Source organism: Balearica regulorum, chromosome 27, assembly GCF_011004875.1.
Source record: "Balearica regulorum gibbericeps isolate bBalReg1 chromosome 27, bBalReg1.pri, whole genome shotgun sequence".
NCBI classification, from domain to species: domain Eukaryota; kingdom Metazoa; phylum Chordata; class Aves; order Gruiformes; family Gruidae; genus Balearica; species Balearica regulorum.
In genome coordinates, this window is record NC_046210.1 from 388,993 (window position 1) to 405,351 (window position 16,359).

Sequence of the window (16,359 nt, forward strand, 5' to 3'; positions counted from 1 at the left end):
CGGGGGAGGGGAGGGAAGGCGCGCTTCTGCGCATGCGGAGTCAGCCGTCACGCGCGGTTTGGCCACGCCTCCCCTCTCCCGCGCCTGCGCCCTGCCGCCGCCGCGCCTGCGCAGTGGGCGGGGATGTCGAGCCGCGGGAAGCGGGAGCGCGAGCGGGAGGCCCGGGCGGCCCCGCGGGGAACGGGCGGCTCCTCCTCCTCCTCCTCCTCCTCATCGCGGGGCTCGTCGCGGAGCCGCCGGGACGGGGAGGCGGAGCGGTCCCGGGGGCGGCGGGAGGCGGAAAGGGACCGCGGGCGGCGGGAGGCGGCGGAGGCGGCCCCGGCCCTTCCTCTCTCGGTGGATCCCGCCCGGATCAAGCGGGAACCGGGTGCGGGTATCGGCTCCTGGGGGGGCTCCGCCACCACCACCGGCCCGGTGCGCGTTAAACGAGAGCGCGAGCCTGATGGCGACTCCGATCCTGAGCCCGAGCCCACCGGTGCGCACCGGGAATGGGGGGGGACACCGGGAATGGGGGGGGGCACCGGGAATGGGGGGGCCCGGGAATGGGGGGGGGGGCACCGGGAATGGGGGGGCCCGGGAATGCGGGGGGGGGTCACCGGGAATGGGGGGGGGCACCGGGAATGGGGGGGCCCGGGAATGCGGGGGGGGGGGGCGGGAATGGGAGGGGGAGGGTCACCGGGAATGGGGGGGCCCGGGAATGGGGGGGGGGGGGCCCCGGGAATGGGGGGGGGGCCCGGGAATGGGGGGGGAGGTCACTGGGAATGGGGGGGGGCACCGGGAATGGGGGGGGGGTCACCGGGAATGGGGGGGCCCAGGAATGGGGGGGGTGGTCACCGGGAATGGGGGGGGGCCGGGAATGGGGGGGGCGGTCACTGGGAATGGGGGGGGGGGCACCGGGAATGGGGGGGGGGCCGGGAATGGGGGGGGGGGCACTGGGAATGGGGGGGGGCCGGGAATGGGGGGGGTGGTCACCGGGAATGGGGGGGCACCGGGAATGGGGGGGGGCCGGGAATGGGGGGGGGCACCGGGAATGGGGGGGCCCGGGAATGGGGGGGGGGGCACCGGGAATGGGGGGGGGGGGGGCCGGGCATGGGGGGGGGGCACTGGGAATGGGGGGGCCCGGGAATGGGGGGGGGCACCGGGAATATGGGGGGGGCACCGGGGTGTTGGGGAACCGGGGGGACGGGGGACACCGGGGCCGATCCTGGGGGGGTCCCGGGCTTAGCTCTGGGCACGGGGGGAGGCACCGGGGGGGGGAGCGGGGCTCAGCCCCGGCGGCGCTGAGCGGGGCGCGCTGGGCATTTGCTGCGTCTCTGATGCAAGGCCTGAGCCTTCCGCAGCCCCGCGCCCCCCTGCGTAGCCCCCCGTACCCCTCTCCGCTAACGAAGCCCCTTTGCTAACGAGCCCTTCCCCCCGCAGTGCGCTATGGCCGTTTCGACCCCGAGGACCAGCGCAGCCGGCACTGTCCCTACCTGGACACCATCAACAAGTGAGGGGGGGGGGGGAAGAGCGTTTTGGGGTCCCCCGGGGGCTCCCTGTCCCGCCGGGTGCCCCCCCAGCCCACCCGCAGCTCTGTCCCCACCCCAGGAGCGTCCTGGATTTCGATTTCGAGAAGCTCTGCTCCATCTCGCTGTCCCACATCAACGTCTACGCCTGCCTCGTCTGCGGGAAGTACTTCCAGGGTGAGCCCTCGCCCGGGGACCGGGGCTCTGCTGGGGGGGACGTGGGGGACACCCTGGGGCCGGGGTGCTGCTGGGGGGGACGTGGGGGACACCCTGGGGCCGGGGTGCTGTCAGGGGACACAAAGGGGACACCCTGGGGCCGGGGTGCTGCTGGGGGGGACACAGGGGACACCCTGGGGCTGGGGTGCTGCTGGGGGGGACGTGGGGGACACCCTGGGGCTGGGGTGCTGCTGGGGGGGACGTGGGGGACACCCTGGGGCTGGGGTGCTGCTGGGGGGGACGTGGGGGACACCCTGGGGCTGGGGTGCTGCCCAGGGGGGACCACGGGAGGCACCTGGGAACTGGGGTGCTGCTGGGGGACACACCCAGAGACTGGGGTGGTGCCTGGGGGGGGACACAGGGACCCTCAGGGTGAGCAGAAGCAGCCCCAGATGTGGGTGAGGAATTGCTTCTGCCCCTTCTCCGTCTTGTCGTGACCTTTCTGTCCCCCTCCCTCCTTTCTGGGGACCCGAGCCCCCTCCCTGACTCCCTCCTCTCCCCCACAGGCCGCGGGCTGAAGTCTCACGCCTACATCCACAGCGTGCAGTTCAGCCACCACGTCTTCCTCAACCTCCACACCCTCAAGTTTTATTGTCTGCCTGATAACTACGAGATCATCGACTCCTCGCTGGAGGACATCACGGTGCGTCGAGGGGGAGGCCGAGCCGCCCCGGGGTGGGGTGGGGGGTCGGTTTTGTGCCCCCCGCCCTTTTCTGATGGCGTTTCTCTCCCGCAGTACGTGCTGAAGCCCACCTTCACTGCGCAGCAGATCACCAACCTGGACAAGCAGGCCAAGCTCTCCCGTGCCTACGACGGCACCACGTACCTGCCCGGCATCGTGGGGCTCAACAACATCAAAGCCAACGACTACGCCAACGCCGTCCTCCAGGTATCGCTGCGGCGGCGGGGGGGCTCCAGGCTTCATTTTTGGGGTGAAAACCCCGCAAATCTCCACCCTGGGAGCAACAGGGATGCTTCCCGGCTCCTCTCCCCGCAGGCTTTATCCAACGTTCCGCCGTTGAGGAATTATTTTTTGGAGGAGGAGAACTACAAGAGCATCCAGCGCCCGCCCGGGGACATCATGTTCCTGCTGGTGCAGCGTTTCGGGGAGCTGATGCGGAAACTGTGGAACCCCCGGAACTTCAAAGCTCACGTCTCGCCCCACGAGATGCTGCAGGCCGTGGTCCTCTGCAGCAAGAAGAACTTCCAGATCACCAAGCAAGGCGAGGAGCAGGATGGGATGGGGCAGGGGGGGGGGCCTCTGGGTCCGGCCCTTCCCCGGTTCTGACCTCCACTCTGGTTCGCAGGGGACGGGGTGGATTTCCTCTCCTGGTTCCTGAACGCGCTGCACTCGGCCCTGGGCGGCACGAAGAAGAAGAAGAAGAGTGAGTGGAGGGCGATGAAGGCCCTTTGTTCCCTCGGGGCGCCCCGCTCGGGTGACGCTCGTCACCCCTGGTCCCCCACCGACGTCTTTCTGTCCCCGCAGCCATCGTCACCGACGTCTTCCAGGGCTCCATGCGCATCTTCACCAAAAAGCTGCCTCACCCCGATCTGGTGAGTACGTGGAGGGGCGACACGGGGGGGTTTCTCGCCCCCGTGGGGGTCCACAAGCCCCCCCCCCCCTCTGACCCCCCCCGTCTCCCGCAGCCGGCCGAGGAGAAGGCGCAGCTCCTGCAGAACACCGAGTACCAGGAGATGATGGTGGAATCCACCTTCATGTACCTGACGTTGGACCTTCCTACCGCCCCGCTCTACAAGGATGAGAAAGAGCAGCTGATCATCCCCCAGGTCCCCCTCTTCAGCATCTTGGCCAAATTCAACGGCGCCACCGAGAAGGAGTACAAAACCTACAAGGAGAACTTTCTCAAGCGCTTCCAGCTCACCAAGCTGCCTCCCTACCTCATCTTCTGCATCAAGCGCTTCACCAAGAACAACTTCTTCGTGGAGAAGAACCCCACCATCGTCAACTTCCCCATCACGTGAGCGCTGGAGAGCCCTGGGTGGGCACTTGGGGTCCCCATCTCCTTTCCCCTGTGCCCCGTTGGGGGCTTGGGAGCGTCTGGGGGGGAGTTGGGAGCGTCTGGGGGGGAGTTGGGAGCGTTGGTGGGGGGTTTGGAAGCATCTGGAGGGGGTCTGAGAGCATCTGGGGGAGGCTGAAAGCACCTAAGGAGGGTTTGAGAGGACCTAGGTGAGGTTTGGAGGCATCTAGGGGGTGTTGGGAGGATCTGGGGGGTGCTGTGGGGGGGTGCGGGGGTTCCTCTGAGGTCTGGGTGCTGGGGGCACCCCGCTGAGGGGTGCTGGGGGGGTCCCCAGGAACGTGGACCTGCGGGAGTACCTGTCGGAGGAGGTGCAGGCGGCGCACGCCAACACCACCTACGACCTCATCGCCAACATCGTGCACGACGGGAAACCCTCCGAGGGCTCTTACCGCATCCACGTCCTGCACCACGTGAGTGTCGCTCGTCCCCGAGGTGGTGGTGGTGGGGGGGTGTTGGTGACAAGGGGGGGGTGGCCCCTCCGGCGTCACCTCCGTCCCCTCGCAGGGCACCGGGAAGTGGTACGAGCTGCAGGACCTGCAGGTGACCGACATCTTGCCGCAGATGATCACCCTCTCGGAGGCCTACATCCAGGTGAGGGGCTTCGGTGACAGCGAGGGGGGGGTCCCGGGGGACGCTTGTCGCCCCCCCCAGATCGTCCCCTCGCCCCCCCACTGACACCCCCCCCGCCTCGCTCTGCTGCAGATCTGGAAGCGGCGCGAGGAGGACGAGACGAACCAACAAGGCGCCTGAGCCCCTCGGGGACACCTGCAGCCCCCTCTGCGGGTGCCTGTGTCCCCCCAAGGGCACCCACAGCCCCCCTGGGGGCACCCAAGCCCCCACCCCGGTGCCCCCCGCCCCCATTAAAGCCCACCCGCTGTATTTTTGTAACCGCTCTTCCGCCTTCCCTCCTCTTTGGGCACGGGGCGGGGGGGGGTGTCGTGGTTTTCACAGTTTCTGGGAGGTGTGATAACTCGTCTGCTTTCCGAGAAAGCTGCCCCCCCCACCGCACCCCGTCACCCTTCCCCCCCCCGCCCCCCGAAACACCCTGAAAAAAATGGGGAAACTGAGGCAGGGCGGTATCCAAGCTTTATTTGGGGGCTGGGGGTGAGGGGGCTTCTCCTGCCCCCCCCCCTACATCCAGACGTGCTCCTGGCAGTGCTGCAGGGCCTGGGGGAGAGTGGGGGGTGAGTTGGGGGGCGAGGCGGGAGCCAGCCCCCCCCCCCAGTGTCCCCTTTGTCCCCCCCCGTCCCCCACGCACCTGGCAGCGGCGGGCGGCCTCGGGGCTGGAGCACCAGTAGGTGGGACCCAGGGCGCAGGGCCCCGCGTTCGGGGACAGCGCGGGGAGGTCCTGGGGCGGGGGCGCGGGTGTTGGGGGGGCCCCAGTTCCCCGCCCAGGGCTGGGACACCCCCCCCGAGCCCCCTCCCCAGGGCTGGGACACCCCCCCGAGCCCCCTCCCCAGGGCTGGGACACCCCCCTGAGCCCCCTCCCCAGGGCTGCGCTGTCCTCGCTGCGTCCCTTGGGGCTGTGGCACTTGTGGTGTCCCCCCCCCGCCTTGGGGGGGTTCCGTACCTGGTGTGTCCCCCGGGGCTGTGACACCCTTGGGGACCCTGACACATTCTCTGGGGGGGGGGGTGACACCTTTTGGGGACCTCGCTGTGTCGCCCCGGGGCTCGTGATGCCCCACGGCACTCTCTCGGGGACGTGACACCCCGTCAGGGCTGTGGCACCCTGGGGCTGTGACACCCTTGGGTGCCCTGTCACATCGCTGGGGACCGTGACACCCCACCCCCCCCCCCAGCACGTCCCCGAGAGCTCGCCCTGCAGCGCTGCCCCCTCCCCGTCACCCCGCTCACCTCGGTGCCGGCACAAGCGCCCGCCGGTGGGGCCGCGGCGTCCCCGAGGGGATGCCGGGGAGGGGACAACGAGGGGTAACCGTCCTCGGGGCGGCAGGCGAGGAGCGTGTGGCAGAGCAGGCGGGGGACCAGGCGCCCCAGCACCCCCTCCAACGCCAGCACCGCGTACCGCTGCGCCAGGCACTGGCAAGCGCCCGCCACCACCGCCGGCAGCACCCGGCACAGCTGTGTCGCCGCCACGGCCAACTTTTCCTTGGGGATGGCGGCCTCGGCGCGGGCCAGGAAGGTGCGGCACAGCCAGCACAGCGGCAGCGGCATGGGCAGGGCCTCGCCGGCGGCGACCTGGGGACGGGCGTTCACTCTGGAGACTAATGGTGGGGCCGCGGCCCTGCTGGTGCCCGCGCAGACCCCCGTTCAGGGTGCCCACGGTGGCACCCAGCAGACCCCGTGCCCCCCACCCCCGGAGGCGCCGTACCTGCAGGCGGGTGCCGAATGCCGCGAGGGGGGGCACGGCCGGGGTCCCCCCCGGCTCCCCTGGGCAGAGCTCCAGGCGGGCACAGACGGCCGAGGGCTTCTAGGAGGGAGCGGGAGGGCACCCAGCGTGGGGCACCCCCCACCCTGAGGGGACCTGGGTGCCACAGCGGCCCCGAGCCCCCCCCAGATGGACAGGGACCCCCAGCACCCCCGGTCACCCAGCTGGCACGGCGTCCCCAGTTCCCCCCAGCACCCCAGGGTGTCTGCAGCCAACGTAGTGTCCCCAAACTACCCCCCCCCCAGCACCCCGAGGTGTCCCCAGCTGACACGGTGTCCCCCAGCACCCCAAGGTGCCCCTGACCAGTGTGGTTCCCCCCAGCACCCAGAGATGTCCCCAGCACCCCGAGCACGCCGTCCCCCAGCCAACACGGTGCCCCCGATTCCCCCCCCCCCCGGCACGCTGCCCCCGTCCATCCACCGCAGCACCCATGGGTGCCCACTCACGAGGTGCCCCTCGAGGTCGGCGAGGAGGAGGTTGAAGAACTCGTGCACCAGGGCCTGGCAGCCCGGCACCATGGTGGGCACCGGCAGCGCCGCGCACTCCCGCCGCAGGAAACCCTCCACGGCCGCCTGCACCCACAGCCACCGATGGCACCCGTGGGGGCACCCGTGGGGGCACCCGTGGGGGCACCCACAGTGGCCACCCCGTGCCCCCCGTCCCCGTGAGCACCTTGGTGGCCGACTCGTTGGCCATCCGGGCGAGGAGGGTGACGATCTGCTGGCAGTCGGCGCAGATGTCCTGCGAGAGGTGGCACCCGGGACGTGGGGTGGGGGGGACGTGGGGTGTGGGGGGGTGTGGGGTGGGGGGGGACGTGGGGTGTGGGGGGGTGTGGGGTGGGGGGGGACGTGGGGTGTGGGGGGATGTGGGGTGGGGGGGGATGTGGGGTGGGGGTGTGGGGACGGGGGTGTACGGGGGTGGGGACAAGGGGGGGGACATTGGGGGGGGGCATGGGGCGATGGGGTGAGGGTTGGGGGGTGAGGGGTGACGGGGGATGGGTGAGGGGTGCTCACCGTGTCGGGGGGTGCCCAGGCGTGGCGGGCGCAGCGCCCCAGGGCCCCGCAGCGCAGCGCCGTCTCCCAGCTCTGGCACCAGGCGGCGGGGGGCACCTCGCAGTGCCCCCCCGGCCCCCCCAGCCCTGCGACCGCCGTCAGCGCCCGGTACCCCCACCCCGGCCTCGGGGGGCACCCAGGCGTCCGGAACCCCCCAATACCCCCCACGGTGCCCCACCCCACCCCAAGAGGGGACCCGGGCGTCTGGGACCCCCCCCCCAAGGGCCCCTTCCCCCCCCCCCCCACCCCCAAGAGGGGACCCAGGTGTGGGGGGGCCCTTCACCCCCGCTGTGGGTCCTCCCCCACCCGCCAGCCCTGGGGAGGGACCCCCACTGCACCATCGGGCCCATGGGGGGCACCCAGCTCTGGGGGGGCACCCAGCTGTGGGGGGGGGGGGCACCCCGCCCTGGGGGGGCAGGGGTCCCTACCTGGGGTGGCACAGAGCAGGGCGAGGAGCAGTGTGGGTGCGGGTGCGGGTGCCATGGCGGCGCTGGCGGGGCCGAACCCCGCGGCCTCTTATAGCCCTGGCAGGAGGTGGCCGCTGGGACGGTGCCAGCGCCGTGGGGACACGTGCACCCCGGGGACACCGGGGGGGCTGCCACCCCCGCCCCGTGGCCCTGCCGCTGTCCCTGTGCCCCCGTGTCCCCCATGTCCCTGTTGGGGTCCCCGTGGCCATGTCCCCATTGGGGTCCCCGTGTCCCCCATGTCCCCATTGGGGTCCCCGTGTCCCCCGTGTCCCCCATGTCCCTGCTGGGGTCCCTGTTGGGGTCCCCGTGTCCCCCATGTCCCCGTTGGGGTCCCCATGCCCCCGTCCCACCCCAGGGCCCGCGGTGGCCCAGGACAGACGCGGTGCCGCTCCTGCGGTGACAAAGACTTTATTGAGCTGGAAGGGACGGGGTGGCCGTGACACGGGGGACGGCGTGGGGGGACGCTGGTGACGTCGGAGCTGGCTGGTGCCTGGGGGCAGAGGGGTGGCAGCGGGGACGGGGCACCCATGGGTGCTGTGTCCCCACATCCCCCGTGTTGTCCCTGTGTCACCGCACCCCCATGGCCCCCCACATCCCCCCTTGTCCCCTTACCCTCACGTCCCCCATGTCCCCTTGTCCCCCCACACCCCCTTGTCCCCCCCATCCTCGTTCTCTCCTGTGCCCCCCAACCCCCCCCGTACCCCACGTCCCACATCCCCCCACGTCCATGTCCCCTTGTCCCCCCACACCCCCTTGTCCCCCACATTCCCCCCTTGTCCCCTTAACCCCTTGTCCCCCGTCCCCTCATGTCCCCCCAACCCCCCTGTACCCCATATCCCCCACGCCCCCCCCCTTCCCCCCGCCGTGCCAGCACCCATGGGTGCCCCCCCCGCACCCTGCCCTTCCCGTCAGCGCTTCGAGGTGCCGCGTCCCCGCCCTGCGCTCGAGAGCCCTCGTGGGTCGGGGTGCGTCCGGGCCGAGGGGGGGGTGGTGGGGTACCGGGGTGGGTGGGGGGCACCCACGGGAGGGGCTCACCTGGCTCAGGGCTGGGGGCTGCACCAGTGGAGGTGGGCGCAGAGGCGGGCGGGGTCCTGGTGGTGCCGCAGAGCCGCCTCGATGGGTGCCAGGGCGTAGCGCAGCAGGTGACGGCACAGCTTCGCGCCCACCCACAGGCGTCCGCAGATGTGGTGGGTGACGCGCGCCACCCCCTCCTGCGGCACACGTCAGCGCCCCGTGCTGGGGGGGGCTTTGCACGAGGGGTTTTGCACGAGGGGCATTGGCTTGCACGGGGGCGTTGCACAAGGGGCCTCGCACGGGGATATCGCCTCGCACAGGGGCACTGCACGAGAGGGGTAGCACGCCGCATGAGGGCCTGCACGAGGAGCACCCCTGCACACGTGGGCTTTGCACGGGCACCACCTTGCACGGGGCGGGGGGGGTATCGCCTTGCACGAGGGTGTTGCACGGGGGGGGTATCACCTTGCACAGGGGCATTGCCCAGGGGTAGCGCACAGGGGGCATCACGGGCGGGGGGGGGCACTGCCTTGCACGAGGGCACCTCGCACGGGGGAGCGTTGCACGAGGGCAGTGTGTGGCACGGGGGCACCGCGTGTGTCACACGTGTGTGTGTGTGTGTGTGTGTGTGTCCCTCGTCTCACCTTGTCGTTGGGGTCGACCACGACGTTCCTGAGCGCCTTCACCACGCGCTGGCAGATGATACAGCGCAGGATGCCGGGGGACGCGCCCTCCCCGCTCTGCGCACCCGGGGCTCAGCACCCAGTGCCCACCAGTGCTGCCCAGTGCTCACCAGTGCCCACCAGTGCCCACCAGTGCCTCCCCAGTGCCCACCAGTGCTGCCCAGTGCCCACCAGTGTCTCCACAGTGCCCACCAGTGCTCCCCAGTGCCTCCCCAGTGCCCACCAGTGCCGCCCAGTGCTCACCAGTGCCCACCAGTGCCTCCCCAGTGCCCACCAGTGCCACCCAGTGCTCCCCAGTGCCCCCCGGTTCCCACCCAGTGTCCCCTCAGTGCCGCCCCGGTCCCTCTCCTGGTGCCCCCCCAGCCCCTCGCCCCCCCGTGTCCCCTCACCGTGATGTCATCGTCGCTCGGCTGGAGCCCGTCCTGGGTGTCGGGGGGGTGCTGGAACCGCAGGGCGCCCAGGTGGGGCCCCCCAGCACCCCCCAGCAGGGTGCCCGGGGGGGGGCCCTCAGCCCCCAGCAGCGGCAGGGCTGGGCAGTGCCACGTCAGGGGACACGTCCCCGTGCCCCCTCCCCTGCCCCCAGGTCCCTGTCCCCGGCACCCCCCACCCTCCTGTCCCCCCAAGTCCCCATCGCCCCGGGCCTCGCATCCCCCTGGCCGTGTGCCCACCTTGTCCCCATGCCCCCCTCCATGTCCCCCCGTCCCCAGCCCTCTGTGTCCCCCCCGTCCCCATCCCATGTCCCCATGTCCCCACGTCCCCCCCCTCGGTCCACATCCCTCTGTGTCCCCCCTGTCCCCACCCCATGTCCCCCATCCCCACCCCATGTCCCCCCATCCCCGTGTCCCCCCGTCCCCACGTCCCCCCGTCCCCACGTCCCCCCATTCCCACCCCACCAAAGGCCCCTGTCCCCACCCCATGTCTCGCCCCGTCCCCCCGTCCCGATCGCTCTGGTCCCTGTCCCCCCTCTCCAGGTCCCCGTGCCCCCCCGTGCCCCCCCCATGCCCCGTGGGGTTCCCCACCGGTGACCCCGGCGAGCAGGGCCAGCAGCAGTGGGGCCATGGCTGCCAGTCCCCGAGCCCCGGGGGACATTTATGTCCCTGCAGGGTGGGGTGGCACCCAGGATGACACAGGAAGGGGCCCCCCCCAAAACCACGGCAGCTGTAGCGGGGGGGGCCCCGGGGGACCCAGACATCCGGGAACGGTGGCCCCCGGTCCTGTCTGCAGGGGGGGACGGGGGGCTGGGGGTGTCCCCGGGGACCTGGGGGACATGGGGGGGGCATGGGGGGGGGGACATTGGGGGACACAAGAGGAGACCATGGGGGCATGGGGGGGCGTTGTGGGGCGACACTGGGGGGACATTGGGGGGGAGGAGGCCATGGGGACTTGGGGGACACTGGGGGGGACATTGGGGGACACAAGAGGAGACCATGGGGCATGGGGGGGCATTGGGGGGGGGGCATTGAGCGGGGACACTGGGGGGACAAGAGGAGACCATGGGGACTTGGGGGACACTGGGTGAGACATTGGGGGGGGGCATTGAGGGGGGGACATTGGGGGGACAAGAGGAGACCAGGGGGTCATGGGGCACATTGGGGGGGACAAGGACACAGCAGGGGGACCTGGGGGGCCAAAGGGGGGGACCTGGGGGGCCAAAGGGGGAGGCCAGGAAGGACCTGGGGGAGTTTGGGGCAGGGGGGTGACAAGGGGACACCCTGGGGCCACAAGGGACATGGGGGGCAGGGCCCCTCTCCTCTTCCCGGCAAGTCCTGGGGCCACCGCAAACCCCAAAGCCACAGGAGGGGGGATGAGACACGGGGGGGCTGTCCCTGCCCCCCGCTTCCTGTCCTCGTCTGCCCCGTGAACCCACAAACCTGCGTCACCCCGCAGCCCCCTTCTTCCTGGGGGGAACGGGGCGGGACAGGGCGACCCCCAGCACCCCCCTTACCCCCAGCACCCCCCTTACCCCCCAGTATCCCCCAGCACCCCTGTTACCCCCAGCACCCCCCTTACCCCCCAGTACCCCCCTTACCCCCCAGTATCCCCCAGCACCCCTGTTACCCCCAGCACCCCCCTTACCCCCAGTACCCCCAGTACCTCCAGTGCTCCCAGTCCCCCAATAACGCCCAGTCCCCCCAGTCCCCCCCAGTACCCCTGTTACCCCCCAATACCCCCTTACCCCCAGCCCCCCCCTTACCCCCAATACCCCGTTACCCCCCAGTACTCCTTTTACCCCCCCAGTGCCCCCAATATCCCTAGTCCCCCCGTCACCCCGTTACCCCCCGTTACCCCCCGATACCCCCCGTTACCCACCGTGCCAAGATGGCGGCGCCCGCGGCTGTGCGTGCCCTGCGGGTGGGGGGGCACCGGGGGCGGGGAGCACCGGGGGGGCACCGGGGGGGGGGGGGTGCAGCAGGGGCTCCAGGCATGGGGGGGCTGGGCTGGGGGGGATGTGGGCATGGGGGGCTCTGGGGACACGGGGTGTGGGGAGGACACCAGCTATGGGGGACACAGTTCAGGGGGACATCAGGGACACGGGGTGTGGGGGGGACACGGGGTGTGGGGGACACCGGTCGCAGGAGGCCACAGGGACCCCACGGGTGAGGGGCTCCAGCGATGGGGGCTCCACGCTGGTGACAGTGGGCAGGGGGTCATGGGGGGGGCTCCAGGCATGGGGTACCCTGGGGACACCGGCCCAGGGGGGCATGGGGGGACCAGGCAGGGCCAGCCCCCACCCTGGGGTGCTGCTGCGGGGTGCCCGCTGTCCCTCACCCGTCACCTCACCAGGCGGTGCCCCACGTCCGCCCCGGCCCCACGGCCCCCCGGCACCTCCACACCACCCCCGCCTGCCTCAAGGTAAGCCCGGGGGGTTCCCCCTCCCCACCGCTCCTGCGGGGCGTCCTCCCCTCTGACACCCCGTCCCCACAGACGCGGGCGGCGCGGGTGCGCGTGGGCAGAGGGGACAAGCCAGTGACCTACGAGAAGGCGCACGCCCCCCACTACATCGCCCACCGCAAAGGCTGGCTCTCCCGGCACACCGGTGGGTCACCGGGGGACACACACGCCCCGTGACGTGGGGACGTGTGGGGCACCCGTGGGCGTCACGGGGATGGGGCTGTGGGGATGTGTGGGAACGGGCCACGGGGCGCGGTGGGGACGTGTGAGGCACACGGTCACGGCGGGACCGATGTCACCCATGGCGGGCGCGGCGATGCCGACGCCGACCGTGTCTGCGCCCGCAGGGAACTTGGCCGGGGAGCCGGGCGCGGCGGAGCGGGCGGTGGAGGACGCCTTCCTGCGCCGCTTCCTCTACGGCACCTTCCCCGGCATCCTGGCCGACGAGGCCGTGCCGAAACGCCGCGCCAACCTGCTGGTGGTCTGCGCCGTGTTGGCGTGGGGCCTGCCGCCCGCCAAGCTCCGCGTCCTGGGGGGGGGCTACGCCGAGACCCTCCTCACCCACTTCTACACGTGCCCCGTGCGCCTGGAGCTGCAGCCGGTGCCCGCCAAGGTGGTCTACAAGTACCTCTAGTGCCGGGGGGGATAAAGCCGGGCTCTGCGCCCGCCCTGCCCCGCCTGCGGGTCTCGGAGGGTTTTTGGGGGGGCACCCGGTGCTGGGGGAGTGGTCCTGGCTCTGCGATGGCCCCGTGCCCCCCGGGGCTCCGTCCCCTCGCGCCCCACATGTCCCCATCCCCGTGGTGCCCGCACACCCCACGCGTCCCATCCCCGTGCCCCCGTCCCCCCGTGACGCGTCAGAGCTGAGGCGCGGTTTCTCTCTGCGATGCCCCTGCCCCCCCCCCCCCCCCCCCCCCCCCCCCCCCCGCCTCAGCCCATCCCAGTTAAACCCAGTCTGGAATCTGAGAAAACCAGTTTAAATACGACAGCAGTAGAAAAAGCAGCGGTGGGAGGGTGTGGCGAGGGGCAGCGGGGCTCAGCCCTGCCCGGGGACCGTGGCCTTGTCCTTGTCCTCAAAGCAGGGGTTGCTGAGGGCCAGCCCCGCACCCTGCTCCGCGCCGGCCACCACGTCCCCCCCGCCTCGTGTCCCCCCCTCGTGTTCCCCCGCCGGCACCCGCGGGCTGGGTCCTGTGGGGACGAGAGGGGACGGTGCCAGGCTGCCTCCCGGGCAGGGGGACACCGGGGACAGGGCACTGCCCCGGGAAGGGGACGGGGGGGTCGTACCCACGGGGAGGAAGAGGAGGCCGTGGGTACGTGGGCCAGCCCCACTGGGGTGATGGTGGGGTTGTGGCAGAAGATCAGGATGAAGCCCAGCAACGAGAGCCACGGCCATTGTTGGGGACCCCGTCCCTGCACCTGCACCGGCGACCCCCGTGGGGGTTTGGGGGGGGGGACCCCACACGTGTGGGGGACGCTGCGTCAGGCTGGTGCCACCCGCTCTTTGCTGGCAGCTGCCTGGCTCTGCCTGCGCTGCCCTCACACCCGCTGCCTGTCGGTGCTTCGTTAGCCGTCGCTTAATTTCCTGCCCCCCCCCCCCCCGGAGCTGTGGGGAGGGTGATCGTGATCCCTCCTGGCTCTGGGGGCGCAGAGTGGGGTGCTCCCTGTGCCCCCCCCGGGTCATCCAACCCCGTCCTCAGGCACCCAAAGGTGAAAAATCACCACTGGCCTCCACGTTCCCCTGAGAAATGGTTTTGTGTGGCTGGCGGGGTTTTGGGGTTTCGCTGAGGGTGTTTGCAGTGTGCTCGGAGCTGGGGGGGGACACACGGACACCCCACCCACATCCCCCTTCCAGAGGGGCTCTGGGTGCCGGCGCTGCCCTGAGGCCAAGAACCGGTGGCAAGAGCTGCGGTGGGGGAGGCGATTCCTCCAGCCCCACGTGCCAGGGGACATTAAATCAATCTCTCCCGACGCCATGCAGTGCCCTCCCGGAGGAAACGACGCGGGCGAAGCCACCGGCTGCTCTCAGTTGCTTTTGGTTTGGGGTTTTTTGGGGTTTTTTTTGCCACTGTCGGTGTTTGCAGCATCCCTGAACGTCCCGCGCTGCTGCCGGGGTGGTGGAGGTGGGGGACACACACGCGGCTCGTGGTGGGCAGAGCGGCTGGGGGTTTGGGGGTCCTGGCTCAGAGGCCGATCTGTGCCGGGGTGGGAGCCTTGATTTGGGGCTTTCGTTCCCCTCGGCTTTAGTTCTGGCCTCGGAAGTGGTCCCAGTTTCTAGGAGGTGCTCCCAGCCTCTATTTGCCCCCTTGTGTGTAGCCCCGCATCCGCGTTTGCCTGCCGCAGCCCCACGAAGGACCTTCACGGAGACAGTTTTGCAAAACTGACAATAAAAAAAAATCAGTAATTTATTAAAGCGACAGATCTAAAAAGTTCAGAATTGCCCTTGACAAATACGTGTACGGCAGCAGCGCTAACGTTTGGCCATAGCGCCGGCGAAATGCTACGGCGGGTGTTCGTCACCGTGTTTCCCGTGTACTTCTTTCCCGTGTACGCTCGTTAGCGTATTCCGAGCTGGCAACTTGAAGGTCATACCGCGGCCCCCGGGATTCTGTGTTGAACCCGTCTGTCTGCTGCGTCCTGGTTCCTGCCGGGAAACGTGGGCAGGAATCTGTGGGGCACGCGGGGCTGGAGCTGCGGCCGTGGGGCAGCTGGAGCGGGACGGGGCCGCTCCCGGGCTCGGTTCTCCTGCCTGGCTGGATGCATGTGTGTCTTCACGCGTGTGTGTCTTCACGCGTGTGCGTCTTCACATGTGCATCTTCACTTGTGCATCTTCACACACGTGCATCTTCACGTGTGTGCGTCTTCACGCATGTGCGTTGTCACACGTGTGCCGATGCGGATTCTGGTTTCCCTTCCCTCTCTCTTGCAGGCTTGGAGCCAACGTTATTTTGCTCCGGGAATTTTCCATCGGCTTCGCTTCGTTCCCCGGACGTGGGCTCAGCGCGTGTCGTTAGGGCCGCGCTACGCCTGAGTTCAAACTGCCGGGGGGGCTGTGCGGGGCCGGGGGGGGGGCGAGACGAAGCGAGATGATAAGGCGAGATGCTGAAGCGGGGTGGGACGCCTGACACCCATCGGGTCTCAGAAATCAGGTTAACACAGAGTTCCTGCTGCAGCTCCGCCATTCTTGCCCCCCCCCCCAAAGCCAGGGCTGCGCTCGGGGGGGTCAGCAACAACCCTCCCCGGGGATGGATTCCCTGGGCTCTCCTGGGGAGAAGGACCCCAAAAATACCTGAAGGGGAACGGCTCTTTCCAGGCACCGTAAAAGCTCCGTGTGTCGCGTAAGATGCCCATGCTCGTCCCTGCGCGGTGCCCCGATCGTGAGCAGCGTGCGAGCTGCCGCGGCGGTGAGCTCGTGGTTGGATTCAGGGAGTTTAAGGGGCTCCTTTTTCAACCTTTTCTGCAATTTTTAGACAGCGAGGGTGCTGCTACCACCACCCAGCAGCATCACCCTGGCTTAGTGACCAGCAGGACCGAAAGCCTCGAGGGGCTCAGCACCCCCCGCCCCGGGAGGAGGCAGACAGGGAGGTGCTGCCCAGCACAGGGGGACGGAGGGACAGACGGACATCTCGAGCCGGGACACCCAGGGCTGTCACCTGCAGCACAGACAGCGTGGAGGGTGGGCACGGCGTAGGAGGGTGCTGCTGCTTTGCTCTGTCTGATGGCGGGGAGGGGGGGTAAAGCCGACAGGCTCCGCTCAGCAGGACCCAGCAAGGGCACAGGAGGCAAAGGACACAAAGCGAAGCACCAGGCTCTGAGTGCGAGAAAATACTTGGCTGTAAAGGTGATAAAATGGTGGCAGCGCTCTCCCCCGCCCCCAGCCCTCACCTTTCCGCTGTGTGGCACGACCCTCAGGTTTTCCCCAAGGTGCTGCAGCAGGGGATGCCCGGTGCGAGCCCACGGCCGAGGATTTCCCGTGGGAGCCCACGGCCGAGGATCTCCCGTAGGATCCTGACAGCCAAGAATCTCCCACGCAGCCAAGAATCCCCCAGCTCCGCCGCAGGCAAGAGGCGCGCACGTGGACGAAACCAGCCACAAGAAGAAGACGCCCAAC

At 70.2% G+C, this 16,359-nt stretch overlaps 3 protein-coding genes across 4 annotated transcripts; 2 read left to right on the forward strand and 1 right to left on the reverse strand.

Annotated features, from left to right (window-relative positions):
- The first annotated feature begins 98 nt into the window (after positions 1 to 98).
- Positions 99 to 4,653, forward strand: USP39 (ubiquitin specific peptidase 39). The gene is made up of 12 exons (XM_075736566.1): positions 99 to 475; positions 1,420 to 1,489; positions 1,588 to 1,682; positions 2,228 to 2,364; positions 2,458 to 2,610; positions 2,719 to 2,944; positions 3,029 to 3,106; positions 3,208 to 3,275; positions 3,369 to 3,700; positions 4,035 to 4,170; positions 4,265 to 4,351; positions 4,463 to 4,653. Exons 1-12 carry the CDS (start codon positions 124 to 126, stop codon positions 4,508 to 4,510), a joined length of 1,782 nt encoding a protein of 593 aa, XP_075592681.1. The 5' UTR covers positions 99 to 123; the 3' UTR covers positions 4,511 to 4,653.
- Positions 4,654 to 4,829: 176 nt separating this feature from the next.
- On the reverse strand, positions 4,830 to 7,723 carry SFTPB (surfactant protein B). The gene is made up of 8 exons (XM_075736538.1): positions 7,627 to 7,723; positions 7,160 to 7,284; positions 6,819 to 6,887; positions 6,593 to 6,718; positions 6,090 to 6,188; positions 5,615 to 5,956; positions 5,019 to 5,108; positions 4,830 to 4,927 (listed from the first exon to the last, which is right to left on the reverse strand). Exons 1-8 carry the CDS (start codon positions 7,679 to 7,681, stop codon positions 4,892 to 4,894), a joined length of 942 nt encoding a protein of 313 aa, XP_075592653.1. The 5' UTR covers positions 7,682 to 7,723; the 3' UTR covers positions 4,830 to 4,891.
- A 3,940-nt stretch (positions 7,724 to 11,663) lies between these two features.
- Positions 11,664 to 12,930, forward strand: LOC142598296 (small ribosomal subunit protein uS3m-like). 2 transcript variants are annotated; one of them, XM_075736517.1, is made up of 4 exons: positions 11,664 to 11,714; positions 12,147 to 12,215; positions 12,288 to 12,399; positions 12,602 to 12,930. In XM_075736517.1, the coding sequence occupies exons 1-4, from the start codon at positions 11,682 to 11,684 to the stop codon at positions 12,886 to 12,888; spliced, it is 501 nt and encodes a 166-aa protein (XP_075592632.1). In that variant the 5' UTR covers positions 11,664 to 11,681; the 3' UTR covers positions 12,889 to 12,930. The 2 variants fall into 2 exon arrangements, with proteins under 2 accessions (XP_075592632.1, XP_075592633.1); XM_075736518.1 differs by lacking the exons at positions 11,664 to 11,714; positions 12,288 to 12,399 and having other exon boundaries at positions 12,021 to 12,215.
- The last annotated feature ends 3,429 nt before the right edge of the window (positions 12,931 to 16,359 follow it).